Source organism: Arachis duranensis, chromosome 10, assembly GCF_000817695.3.
Source record: "Arachis duranensis cultivar V14167 chromosome 10, aradu.V14167.gnm2.J7QH, whole genome shotgun sequence".
Lineage (NCBI taxonomy): Eukaryota > Viridiplantae > Streptophyta > Magnoliopsida > Fabales > Fabaceae > Arachis > Arachis duranensis.
Genome location: NC_029781.3, coordinates 4,791,417 through 4,804,998, shown reverse-complemented (window position 1 = coordinate 4,804,998; position 13,582 = coordinate 4,791,417). Strand labels below are relative to the sequence as shown.

Below are 13,582 nucleotides of genomic sequence, written 5' to 3'. Positions count from 1 at the left end.
CTGGAATACCCTAGAATATTCTAGAAGAGTGTGGATTGATATAAAAGTATGAAGAGTTGTATGGAACAATCTAGAAGTATTTAGAAAGTAGTGGTAGAATAGATATTTATAAAGAAGGTTCTAGATGATTAATCTAGACCATTGATTAGATTTAATCCTAACCATCCATTGAGGAGGTGGATGGCTATAAATAGGAGGTAAGAGTTAGTGTGAGGGTGTGTGAATCATTTGTAACAAACACTTGAGTAATAAAGTGTTCTTCCACCAAAGCTTCATTTCTCTTGTGTTCTCTTGTGTTCTTAGCTTTCTTGCTAAGTATTGAGGGTTAGGCTGACTTGGTCTTAGCTCAAGAGGTTGAGTAAGTCCGAGTGCCGGCACGGTAGCGTTGGAGTGTGTCCAAGGCCATGACAAAATGCTTTAAAGATATTAGTTAAAAATGCTATAAATAAAATATTTTGATAAAAAAATTTAAATTAAATATTGACTTTTTAAACTATAAATTAAGGGCCAGTTTGACTAAATTTCTTAAATAAGTTTTTTTGAAAAAGAAGTTTAAAATATAAAGATTTTTATTAATAACAACTTTTAAATAAGTTATTTTGTGTTTGAAAAGTTATTATAGAAGTCCTTATTTTAAAGTTGTGCATTAAATAAAAGTGATAAAATAACTTTTGAAAATAGGAAAAGTCATATTTTTTAACTTTTTCAAAAGCTCTTAAATAATTTTTTGAAAAAATTAAAAGTTTATCTAAAAAATTATATCAAACACTATTAATATAACTTTTTATAAATCAAAAGTAAAAAAAAAAAAAGTAGCTTTTTGGTGTTTCCCAAACGGATACTAAGTTTATTAGAAAAGTCCTTATTTAAAAGTTATTTTCAACTTTATTATTATCTAACTAAACTAAACGCTTCAGATATTCAATTCAAAAATTTATTAGCTAAATTATTTTTTGTTTTTAAATTTAAAAGTGAAATTTAAACTTACAATCTTTAAATGAGTGTAAAAAGATTATGCTATTGTTGACCACTAACTAAATTACTTAGACTTTATTTGTTTGAGAGAAAAATAAAAGAAAATTAATAAGATGGATGTTCAGTTAATTGAAAAATCTTAAAAAAATGTATCTGCTTTTGCCTTTGTATAAATGTTAATTTTTCACCCTCCTATGTAAACCTTAAAGAAATCAAACTAATCTGTCAAAAAATAAAAAATAAAACTAGATTCTTAGTCATAAGAAGGGTAAACATACATAATCTTCCTCAATGTTCACAAAACCATATATATATATGTATTATACATATCGTTGTATACACTCCAGATGTATTTTGGTTAGGTAGACACACTCAGAAGTTATAAATCACACCAAATCATACAAAAACTATTAAAATTTGTCTTATTTGCACTCATTTTACGTAAACTAGTTTATGCCAACATAATCAACCAAATATCTTATGCCAAATGAATACAACTACCTTTCCTTTCGAATATTTTTTGCTTTTCAAGTAGCTTGATTTTAATACACTAAAAATTTATACCACTGTTCAATCACATTTTTATATTTAAATGATTTTTAGGTAATAATTAAAAATTTAATTATTTTTATTAATATGATAATACACAATTAATTTTATAAAATCTTTTATATTTGTAGTGTATAAACTAAAATAATAATAACTCAAATTATTTTATTTAAACAGTGTTACATGACTAACAAATATTATTTTTGGACAGCATTTGGCTAGTAATATTTTTTTGGTGACTATTTGACTAGCAATATGATTTATATCTATATTTACCGGAATTTACATATACAAATCAATACAGTTTGCATTCACATTTTTTAGAGTTTATACACATGAATTAATAAAATTTATTTATTAAAAATAGTTTAGTATTTATATTGATTAAATAATTATAAAATTAATGGTCNAAAATGGTCTCTAAAATTTTTTTTTTAAAAAAATATAAAATAAAATAAAATAATGTTGGATTGTCTAGGCCATCCCAAATATTTTTGAAATTAAATTATATTCATATTCCCGAATTAAAAGAAAGAAAAAGAATGAAGGAAAGATCATGGAAATCTTCACACATGACAATTAAACAATCTTCAAGTTCTAACATCCAAATCTGCACCATAACAATGAAGCACCGGCCACATAATCAAATCAATGATTTGTCTGATTTTCTTTCCGAGCATGTGAATTATTTTTTCTGCAAAATGTGAAACCAAACACTCAAACAAAGTTTCCAACTCATAACTCACAAAGAAGCCACCTTTCACATGCCACTTTCTTCAAACCATATCCCACCCACTTTCCTCACTTAGCCTCCGCCACCGGCAGCCATGTTCGCCGGAATAATTCTCTGCCACGGTTCGCCGCAGCCTGTTTTTCTTCTTCTTTTTCTTCTTAATGCTCTGTTTTTCCTCTGTTTTGTTACCTCCTCTCATGAAACTGAGCTTCAAATTCTTTTGAGTTTCAAGTCTTCTATTCAAAGTTCAAAACCAAATGTTTTCAGTTCATGGAACCAAGCGAATTCTCACTGCAACTTCACCGGGATTGTGTGCTCAGATGGTTCTGTCTCAGAAATCAACCTTGCAAGTAAAGCATTAGTTGGAACTCTTCCGTTTGACTCAATCTGTGAGCTTCAAATGCTGAAGAAAATCTCTGTAGAGTCCAATTTATTGCATGGGATCATCAGTGATGACTTGAAAAAGTGCAAGAATTTGAAATACTTGGATTTGGGTGGGAATTCATTCACTGGTTCGGTTCCTGATTTGTCAACTCTGAACAAGTTAGAGTACTTGAATTTGAATGCAAGTGGAATCTCTGGTGCATTTCCATGGAAATCATTGGAGAATTTGACAGAACTCACATTCTTGAGCGTTGGTGATAACCTTTTGGAGAAAAGCAAGTTCCCTTTGGAGGTTTTAAAGCTTTCAAATTTGTATTGGCTTTACCTCACAAATTGCAGCATCACTGGGAATATTCCAATTGGTATTGGGAATCTCACAAAGCTTGAGAATCTTGAGCTTTCAGATAACCACTTAACTGGTGAGATTCCAAAAGATATTGTGCATCTTCAAAGCCTAAGGCAACTTGAGCTTTATGATAACTTCTTGAGTGGAAAAATCCCTGTTGGATTTGGTAACCTCACAAATCTTGAATATTTTGATGCTTCTAATAACCAGCTTGAAGGTGATCTTTCTCAGATAACTTCATCATTGAAAAGCCTTTCATCATTGCAGCTTTTTCAGAACAAGTTATCAGGTACAATTCCAGAAGAGCTTGGAGAATTGAAAAGCCTCAAGGAACTTTCTCTCTATGGTAACATGCTCACTGGTCCTCTTCCTCAGAAGCTTGGTTCCTATGGAGGCATGGATTACATTGATGTTTCGGATAATTCGTTTTCCGGTTCCATACCGCCTGATATGTGCAAGAACAACCATATGACAGACTTCTTACTTTTGAACAACAGCTTCACTGGAACCATACCTGAAACATATGCTAATTGTTCTTCCATGATTCGCTTTCGTGCGAGTCGCAATTCGCTTTCTGGTGTTGTTCCTTCAGGTCTATGGGGCTTGCCAAATCTCCAAATTATTGATCTTTCAATGAATCATTTAGAAGGGTCAATAACTAGTGATATTGGCAAAGCAAAATCACTTGCTCAGATTTTCTTGTCTTACAATCAATTCTCAGGTGAGTTACCATTGGAAATCTCAGAAGCTTCTTCATTGGTATCAATTGAGTTAAATTCAAATCAAATTTCAGGACAAATACCAGATACTATTGGCAACTTGCATAAGCTAACTACTCTTAAATTGGACATGAACAATGTTTCTGGTGTTATACCATATTCTATCAGTTCTTGCGTCTCTCTTAATGAAATAAACTTTGCTGGTAACTCTCTTTCCGGAGAAATACCAGTTGGTATTGGATCTTTGCTCACACTCAACTCATTGAACTTGTCCTCGAATAAACTTTCCGGCGAAATTCCATCAAGTTTATCTGCACAAAGGCTTAGCCTTCTTGATTTATCAAACAACCAGTTGTCTGGTCCCATACCAGATTCACTTGCTATCTCAGCTTACAAAGATGGTTTCATTGGGAATCCTCACTTATGCAGCCAGATTTTGGAGAATTTCAAGCCATGCTCCTTTGAATCCGGGGGCTCGAGGCGAATCAGAACACTTGTGCTGTGTTTGATTGCTGCCTTAATGGTTATTGCTGTTTCTCTGTGCTATATCCTCTTCTTGAAACTGAAGCAGGACAAGTTTGAGAAGCCGGTTCTGAAGACTAATTCTTGGAATATCAAGCAGTATCACTTGCTAAACTTCAACCAGAGCGAGATCATTAATGGGATTAAAGCAGAGAACTTGATTGGCAAAGGAGGATCAGGGAATGTTTACAGGGTTGTGCTTAAAAGTGGTGAAGAATTCGCAGTCAAACACATATGGACTTCAAATCCGAGCGACCGGGGAAGTTATAGGAGCACCTCAGCAATGCTGAAAAGGTGTTCAAGGTCCTCATCAGAGTATGATGCAGAAGTGGCCACTCTCAGCTCCATAAGGCATGTCAATGTGGTGAAGCTCTATTGCAGCATCACAAGTGAAGATAGTAGCTTGCTTGTTTACGAATTCTTGCCGAATGGAAGCTTGTGGGATAGCTTGCATACAAGTAAGAAGGCTCAGATGGGGTGGGAGGTTAGGTATGAGATTGCACTGGGTGCTGCTAGAGGATTGGAGTATCTGCACCATGGTTGTGTTAGACCAGTTATACATAGAGATGTTAAGTCCAGTAACATCTTGCTTGATGAAGAATGGAAGCCAAGGATTGCTGATTTCGGTCTTGCTAAGATTGTTCATGGAGGAGCAGGAAATTTGACTCATGTCATTGCTGGAACACTTGGATACATGGCTCCTGGTAACCAACAACCTTTAAAATCTAGATATAAATATAATGCTTTCTATTATGATACATATATTTTCATTCAAACAATGAACATTATTGCTCAAAACAATTTGATCAGTTATAACTGCTTAGGAAAGTTAATCTTAATCACATTGATTTTTGTCATGACAGAATATGCCTACACTTGTAAGGTGACAGAGAAGAGTGATGTTTATAGCTTCGGAGTAGTGCTAATGGAACTAGTAACAGGGAAGAGGCCTATAGAGGCAGAGTTTGGGGAGAGCAAGGACATTGTGTATTGGGTATGCAGCAATATGAGGAGCAAAGAGGAAGCTCTTGAGTTGGTGGATTCCACCATAGCAAAGCATTCCAGAGAAGATGCCATGAAGGTGTTGCGAATGGCAGCATTGTGCACAGCCAAGATTCCATCTTCAAGACCCTCCATGAGAATGGTTGTTCAAATGCTGGAAGAGGCAGACCCTTGTGCTCTTACCAACATAGTGATCACACATGATTAAACAACATAGTCATTATCGTATTCTGTGTGGACGTATCATCCATTAGCAACTGGAATGGTATGTTGATTCCAAAAACGGTTACATTTTTCCTCCTTAATAAGCTGCACAAAATGTGAGGCCAAGAAGGGGTGATAAATATCATTGTATAAATAGCAAAATATAATTACAGTTGGAAAATATATGCTAGTGAGGAACCAAAAAAGGATTAGCTTGTAGCTTTGTAGAATATGTGTAATGAAATCCTCTTGTAGATGAATCTGTATTTTCTGTTGGGTTCAGCTTGTAACTTTGTATTTTTGTAACATGTTTTCTATGTATATGAACCCTGTTAAGCTTCTGCATAGTTTGTTCTGAGAATAGTTGCTTCTTAGAATAGAAGGTTTTGCTCTTAGGACGCTTCAAACTAAAACAACCAAATACTTCCCCGTCACATGACACACCAATTATTAATCCTATGAAGTATTAATGATCAAATTTCAATGTTTAGCTGCTCTTTTGGTTACAGTTGTTTTAAAATTTTAAATGGTATATAATTAAATTGAATTCTATTAGAAATGAAATTCCAATCAGAATTAAATTAAATTTTAGTATTTATAATGAATTAGTAAAATTATAAAATTGAATTGAATTTTTTCGTTGAAAATATTTATTAAATAAATTGAAGTTTTGTATTGAATAACTTTATTCTTTATTAACATGAGATCATATTTAAATAATAAATATGTTAGAATCTCATCAGAATTTATTGTTTGTTATTATTAATTAATTAGTGTAGGTTAAAATATTTTGTTAGATTACTAAATTAAAGGAATTGAATATATAGTAAATATAAAAAAATATTAATCACTTACTATTATGATTAAATTTTGAATAAAAGATTTGTCATTTTTATTAATTTAAATAAAAGAAATAAAGAATACAAAAGTAATTAGTAGAAAACTAAAGGGATAAGTATGATTTTGGTCTCAACGTAGAGGCTGAAAATTTATTTCGTCTCTGACCTTTTTTTTGCTATAAAATGGTCCCAAAGATTTCAGTTTGTTTTAAAATCATTATTTTTACCAATTTTATTTATTTTTATTACCAAACTACCTCTCATTAAAAAATTATAAAATAAAATAAATATAAAATAAATAAAAAAAGAAGAAAGAAAAGGATAGAGAGAAAGGCCGCACCGCACAACACCACTGCACTGCCACTCCTCCTCCTCCTCTTCTTCTTCTTCTTCTTCTTCTTCTTCTTCTCTGCCGCACCGCACCACCGCATCACCGCACCTTCTTTTTCTTCTTCTTTTTCTGTGAACTGAATTTTTTGTGAAATTTGTTGTAGAATATTGTTGTTGCTGAAATTTGAATTTGGAGTTGTTGATTCTTGTTCAAAGTGCATGTTGCTTGAATTTTCTGATGATGATGATAATGATGACCATGATGATAATGGTGGTGGTTGTGGTGGTGGTGAGTTCTTGTTCAGCTTGGGCTTCTGGTTGATTTTGATTGATTTTGGAAAAAGTTCTGATGATGATGATGATGACCATGATGATACTGGTGGTGGTGGTGGTGGTGGTGGTTCTGGTTGGGCGCAGGCTTCTGGTCTGGTGGTGGTGGTGGTGGTTGATTTCGGTTGATTTTGGGGTGAAGGGAGAAGGGTATTTTCGTCCGAAGAATGATTTTAAAACAAACTGAAACCTTGGAGACCATTTTAGAGCGAAAAAAAGGCCGGGAACGAAATCAATTTTCGACCTCTACGTTAGGGACCAAAATCATACTTATCCCAAAACTAAACTAGTGATAATAATATTTTAAAATATTTTTTTAAAGATAAATAAGCTCAACACACTCGATGGAGCATACAAGAATAAAGAAACAAAGCAATTCCTATATCGTCTCCGTCATAGCCATCAACAACATGAGTTAATTTCACACCATTCCCTCGAACTACAAAACGATCTAGCAATGCAATCCACCACGACCGTTGTCTTATTCTGAAAAATGAATTAATTTCTACACAGCCAGATATTCTATATAACTGAGAAGAAACCCACTAACCATGTTTTACACTTGTCTTTTCTTATAGGCATCGTCCTCTAGCTCTCGAAGAGTTCTCTTATGGACCCCGGATGCACCATGCCCGACCCACATGAGCGAACCATGCACACCATACCTGCCACGTAAACTTACACGTAACAAACAAGTGTTAGACAGATTCAACTTCCTTGTTGTACATCACACAAGCATTATCATTCTGAGCAATGATGCCGAACCTACTCAACCGTTCCTTTGTATTAACTCGACCTACTAGCACAAACCAAATAAACAACTTAACTCTAGGGGCACCAGTCCTTTCCAAATTCCATTTGTGAACTTGTAGCTAAGGATATCATCTGTCATAGTCTATTCCTGCAAAACTTGCATAAATGAATTAGTAGTATAAACACCTTCCTTGTCAAACTTCTACACCACTCTATCTTGTACATGTGCTATCAATCTCACAGCGTGCAAGATATCAAGCATTTGATTCAGATTGTCTATCTCCCATTGGCGGAGTTTCCTCCTCTATTGAAAGTTCCACACTCACTCTATCCCATCCCAAAACTCACAGTCTCCAATTACGGAACCTTTGTTATTTGAAACCAAGAAAAGTCTCCGAAAGGAGTCTTTCAACTTCTCCGACTGTAACCATGTATCCTCCCAGAATCTGGTTGATCTACCATCACCTACTTCCATAGCAAGTCCATCAATCATCCTCTATCTGACATTTTTGCTTTTTTATTTGCAAGTTACATATTTCTTTCCACGGGCCCCCTTTTACTGGTAATGCTTGAGTAGACAATAATTGGGTAGGATTCAGATTATTGCACGAGCACACTATCTTTTTTCACAGTGGACAGTCTTCCTTAGAAAATCTTCACCACCACTTGAACAATAAGGCGGTGTTCCTAATCAACGCATCTCCCACACCTAGACCTCCTAGTTTCTTCGGTGCCTGTATCATCTTCTACTTTACAAGAGCCAATCCAGGTCTTCCATCCTCTTTCCCCCAAAAGAACCTCCGCTGTAGTGAGATTAATTTTTTTGCCACCACAGCTGGCATGTTATACACGCTGAGATAATAAATTGGCAGACTATTGATAACTGACTTGATGAGGACCAACTTTCCTGCTTTACTGAGGACCTTTGCTTTCCACAAACTAAGTTTCTCTTCCACCTTGTCTGTTACCGGCTTTCATGTTTTTACCAGTCTTGGGTTTGCTCCAAGATTAATACCCAGGTACCTCACCGGTAAAGTTGTCGCCCAGCACCCTAGAAGTTCGCACATCTGATCCACCCACTCTTGACTACAATTTGCCGGTATCAAGCTGGACTTTTCAAAGTTAATGCTCAACCCGGACATCACTTCAAAGCACCGTAATAGTCTCTTGTAATTTCGCACTGTCTCCTCCTCTGGTAGACAGAACAGTATAGTGTCATAAGCAAATTGCAGGTGTGATAACTCTATATTATCCCTACCGACTAGAAGAGGAGATATCCACCAATTACTAACCACCTCCCCAATCATCCTATTCAACACATCTACAACAAGGACGAACAGAAACGGCGATAAAGGATCACCTTGCCGCAGACCCCTTTCCATCTTGAATGGTTTCGAAGGTGACCCGTTAATCAATATGGAGATAGATGCTGACATGATACACTCTGCAACCCATGCCCTCCATCTTTTTCCGAACCCCATCTTTTCTAGAACGACATCAACAAAGTTCCACTTGACTCTGTCATAGGCTTTTTGGAAGTCTAATTTGATGATTGCTGACTCCCTTCTTTTCAGTTTTAACATTGTACAGTTTCACATGCTATTAACACTCCATCATGTATTCTCCTGCCCTTAACAAAAGTACTCCGTGATGAGTTTGGAAAACTCTTATTTAATTTTGATGATGAACAAACATTATTAAAATATTTAATTACAAAATTATTAATTTGATCTTAATTCATATTTGCTTAATTAATAATTTTGTTGTGCAGATTTTATATTGGGCCGAAATGAAAAGAAATATCCCAAGCCCAATTAATTAAACTTCAGCCCCATATAATTCTTGTTGTGTGATTTTTTGGCTGAAACGGTTTTATTAGTTGGGCCAGAAAATTTTGTTTCTATAAAGCCCAATGAAAGCCTTCCTATGAGTTCATTGCTTGATCCCAAATTTCATCAGGAAAGCAAATGTTAACTAAATGGGCCAGATTTAATCTCAATGTTACAAGCCCAAAATGTTATTAGTGATAAATGGTTCCAAGCTTGGTCCGAAACAAAAAAAAATGAAAGCAAAGTGCTTCCAACGGAACCAAGTCTTTAACCATGTGATGGATTTCAAAATCTATTACATTGTTAATTAATGCATGGGGAATATGAGAGAGAAATACAGCTGAATTGATTGATGGCTATTATGACAAACACGCCACTCTAAGCTAGGGAAGTAAAAGCAAGCTATTCTCAATTAATTGGTTTAACCACTTTGTATTGCTTCTCTTCAGATTCTTTTCATTCTCTCTCATCTCTTTCTTCTTCTTTCTTCGGTCCTTGTCCAGGAAGCTATGGACGCTATGCTCATCAACAAAGAAAAAGAAGAAGTTGCATGCATCAAGACCATCAAGTTAATGATGGCAGGAAAAAGTAAAGTATGTAGTGGCTGAGATTTTCACCAAATGTGGTTAGATTTGGTGAGGTAATCTCGAGCTCTTCATGCTCAGAAAAGGAAGATGAAGATTCGGCCAGCAAGGGAGATTCTTGAAGCATGGCTTGTCTTTGATTCTGCTCAACCACCACAGGGAGTAGCTAGAGTGGCGAAGTGATGGTTGAAGGCAGAGATTGAAGCAGATGAAGTCATCATCATCATGAAGCATCAGGAACAACCACTGTTTGAAGCAAGGAGAAAATTTGAGAGTGCAAGGCACAGAGTTCTTAGAGCTACCTGAGCTAACAGATTTCTCTTCCCCTTCAATGTATTCCATTTTGTAATTTTTCTGTTTAATTTTGTCATGTCTTGAGTCTCATGGAAAAGGCAAACAAGTGAGGTTTGTATGAAAAAGCCATAGAGCGGAAAAAGGCAGAGAGTGCAAAATTAAAAGAAAAAGCCATAGATGTCTTAGAGGTCCTTTGTTCATCTATGTTGTGTATCATGATTCTGTGAGAAACCCCTTGTAAGTTGGGTTAGCACTTTACAAGTTGTAATCAGATTGATTATAGTGAAATTCCATCATGTTTGTGATGGAGACTGGATGTAGGCTGCACTGCACTTAGCAGCCGAACTAGGATATATCTGGGTGCAATCTTCTTCTCCTTTCTACTCCATTTCTGTTTTCTACTACACATGAGCAAAAACTGATATTATCTCGTGCCAAGTGACGAGACAAAAAGAAAAGTCTCGTAGCAAGGGACGAGACAAAACAAAGTTGCTCGTGTCCAGTGACAAGCAAAAATAGAAAAGTCTTCTCTGAAGGTCAGCAAGTGTTAGCATCGAAAAAGGGGGCTAAGATTCAACCCCCCTTCTCTTAGCCACTGAAACCATCAATTGGTATCAGAGCTTGGTCTCAAAGAGATCAAGCTTTGCAACTTGGAGTAAAAATCCTCATGGCAGAAAACAGTGGCACAAATGTGGTGTCTTACAATCTGGCTGAAGGTCAATCAAGCAACAGACTTCCCCTGTTCAATGGGAAAAATTATACCTATTGGAAGGAGAGGATGAAGATATTTGTACAAGCTGTGGATTACAGACTATGGAAGATCATCCTAGAAGGTCCTCAATTCCCATCTACCACAAGTGCTAAAGGAGTAGTCACTCTTAAACCAGAAGCAAGCTAGACCGAGGAAGATAGGAAGAAGGTGGAGTTAAATGCCAAGGCAATAAATCTGCTCAACTGTGCTATCAACTTTGAGGAGTACCGACGAGTATCACGATGCACAACGGCAAAGGAAATTTGGGACAAGTTGCAAATCACTCATGAAGGAACCTCCATTGTAAAGAAGACTCGGACAGACATGTTAAACAGGGAATATGAAATGTTTGCAATGAAGGAAGGAGAGTCCATTGATGAACAGTTCGAACGGTTCAACTCCATCATTGTTGGCTTAGATGCTCTTGGAATTACTCATTCAGAATCTGTGCTAGTGAGACGAGTATTGAGATGTCTTACTAAAGAGTGGGAAACAAAAGATTTAATTATTTCTGAGAATAGTAGCTTAGATTCCATGACACTTGATGATTTGAGAGGAAATCTTCTTGCTTTTGAAAACTCCTATTTGAAAAAAAGATTCAAAAAAGAAAGGAATTGCTTTTTCTTCTGTGACTAACCCTCTGGATGATGAATCCAGTGATAATTCTTCTGAAAATGAGTTTGTGTTGTTTGCAAAAAAATTCAGGAAAATGGCAAAGCTCAAAGGCAAAGGCAGCAGCTCAAGGAGGATGAAGAAAGACCTTAGCAAAGTAACTTGTTACAATTGCAAGGAAATGGGTCATTTCAAATCTGATTGTCCCAAGTTGAAAAAGGAAGAGAAGCCAAAAAGAGTGAAGAAGAAGGGACTGATGGCCACATGGGAAGATTTGGAAAATGACTCAGATGATGATGATGAAGAGTCTGAGACTAAATCGCAGCCTTGTCTCATGGCAAATGAGGTAGATCAGGTATGCCTAGCTTCCAAGAAGAAAGAAAATATGTGGTACATGGACAGCGGATGCTCTAGGCATATGACCGGAAAGACAACCTTCTTCATAAAGCTTGATGAGTATGATGGAGGACTTGTCACTTTTGGTGATGATGCAAAAGGAAAAATAGTGGCTGTTGGGAAAGTTGGTAAAATTTTTTCATCTTGTATAAATGATGTGCTTCTTGTAAATGGTTTGAAACATAACTTACTTAGTGTTAGTCAATTGTGTGATTTAGGTTTTGATGTTATTTTTAAGAAGTTTGTTTGCTTGGTTGACATTTTATTTGAAGGCAAGAGATGCAACAATGTGTATGGATTAACTCTTGAGAATTTAAAGGAACAAAATGTAACATGCTTTACATCTTTTGAATCTGAAAAATGGCTTTGGCATAGAAAGTTGGGCCATGCTAGCATGTACCAAATTTCTAAGCTAGTCAAAAAGAATTTGGTTAGAGGAATTCCAAACATCAAGTTTGATAAGGATCTTACTTGTGATGAATGTCAATTGGGCAAGCAAGTAAAATCCTCTTTTAAATCAAAAGATGGAATCTCAACCAAAAGGCCATTAGAAATGTTACATATTGATCTTTTTGGTCCTACTAGAACTCAAATTTTAGGAGATAAACACTATGGTCTTGTAGTGGTAGATGATTATTCTAAATTTGGTTGGGTACTTTTCCTTGCTCATAAGAATGATGCATTTTATGCTTTCTCCACCCTTTGCAAGAAAATTCAAAATGAAAAGGATTTGAAAATTGCCCATTTGAGAAGTGATCATGGAAGAGAATTTGAAAATCAAGACTTTGAAAAATTCTGTGATGACTTAAGGATTTCTCATAATTTTTCATGCCCTAGAACACCCCAACAAAATGGGGTGGTTGAAAGAAGGAATCGAAGCCTTCAAGAAATGACTAGGGCTATGCTATGTGAAAATGAGATTCCTAAATTTTTATGGGCTGAAGCTGTGAACACAGCATGTTATATTTTGAATAGAACAATCATTAGAAACGGTTAAAGAAAACCCCTTATGAGCTATGGAAAGGAACCCCTCCAAATCTTAAGTACTTTCATGTTTTTGGATGCAAATGCTTCGTACTTAATAATAAAGAAAATCTTGGAAAATTTGATCCAAAATCCTATGAAGGAATGTTTGTTGGATATTCCACCACAAGCAAGACCTATAGAGTTTATCTCAAGGAGCATAGGACAATAGAGGAATCCATACATGTTACTTTTTGTGATTCTAACTTAATTCCCAGTACTGTGATAGATAATGATTCAGATGGAGAAGGAGCTGGAGCAAGTAAAGAAAATCCCAAATCTGTCCAGAATGAAGAATCTGCCAGTACAGTTTTGTCTCATCAGATTGGAGGAGACACTTCCGTTTTGTCTCCTGAGCAGGCACGAGCAACTGAAACAGTGAGACCACCAGAAGTTCATCAAAACTC

The 13,582-nt window shown here is 35.7% G+C and overlaps 2 protein-coding genes across 2 annotated transcripts in view; both read left to right on the top strand.

Annotated features, from left to right (window-relative positions):
* LOC107468430 (uncharacterized) overlaps positions 1-128 on the top strand; it is a 4,800-nt gene extending 4,672 nt beyond the window's left edge. The window contains 1 exon segment of the mRNA XM_052255516.1: positions 75-128. Within this exon segment, the coding sequence (XP_052111476.1) occupies positions 75-128 (54 nt within the window).
* A 1,951-nt stretch (positions 129-2,079) lies between these two features.
* Positions 2,080-5,924, top strand: LOC107468648 (receptor-like protein kinase 7). The gene is made up of 2 exons (XM_016087976.3): positions 2,080-4,932; positions 5,092-5,924. The coding sequence occupies exons 1-2, from the start codon at positions 2,352-2,354 to the stop codon at positions 5,436-5,438; spliced, it is 2,928 nt and encodes a 975-aa protein (XP_015943462.1). The 5' UTR covers positions 2,080-2,351; the 3' UTR covers positions 5,439-5,924.
* The last annotated feature ends 7,658 nt before the right edge of the window (positions 5,925-13,582 follow it).

What these genes read in the sequence shown, in the direction of transcription:
- LOC107468648 (XM_016087976.3), top strand. Translation starts at nt 2,352, where the DNA reads ATGTTCGCCGGAATAATTCTCTGCCACGGTTCGCCGCAGCCTGTTTTT. An exon ending in ACTTGGATACATGGCTCCTG is followed by an intron (nt 4,933 to 5,091) that starts GTAACCAACAAC and finishes TTGTCATGACAG; the next exon opens with AATATGCCTACACTTGTAAG.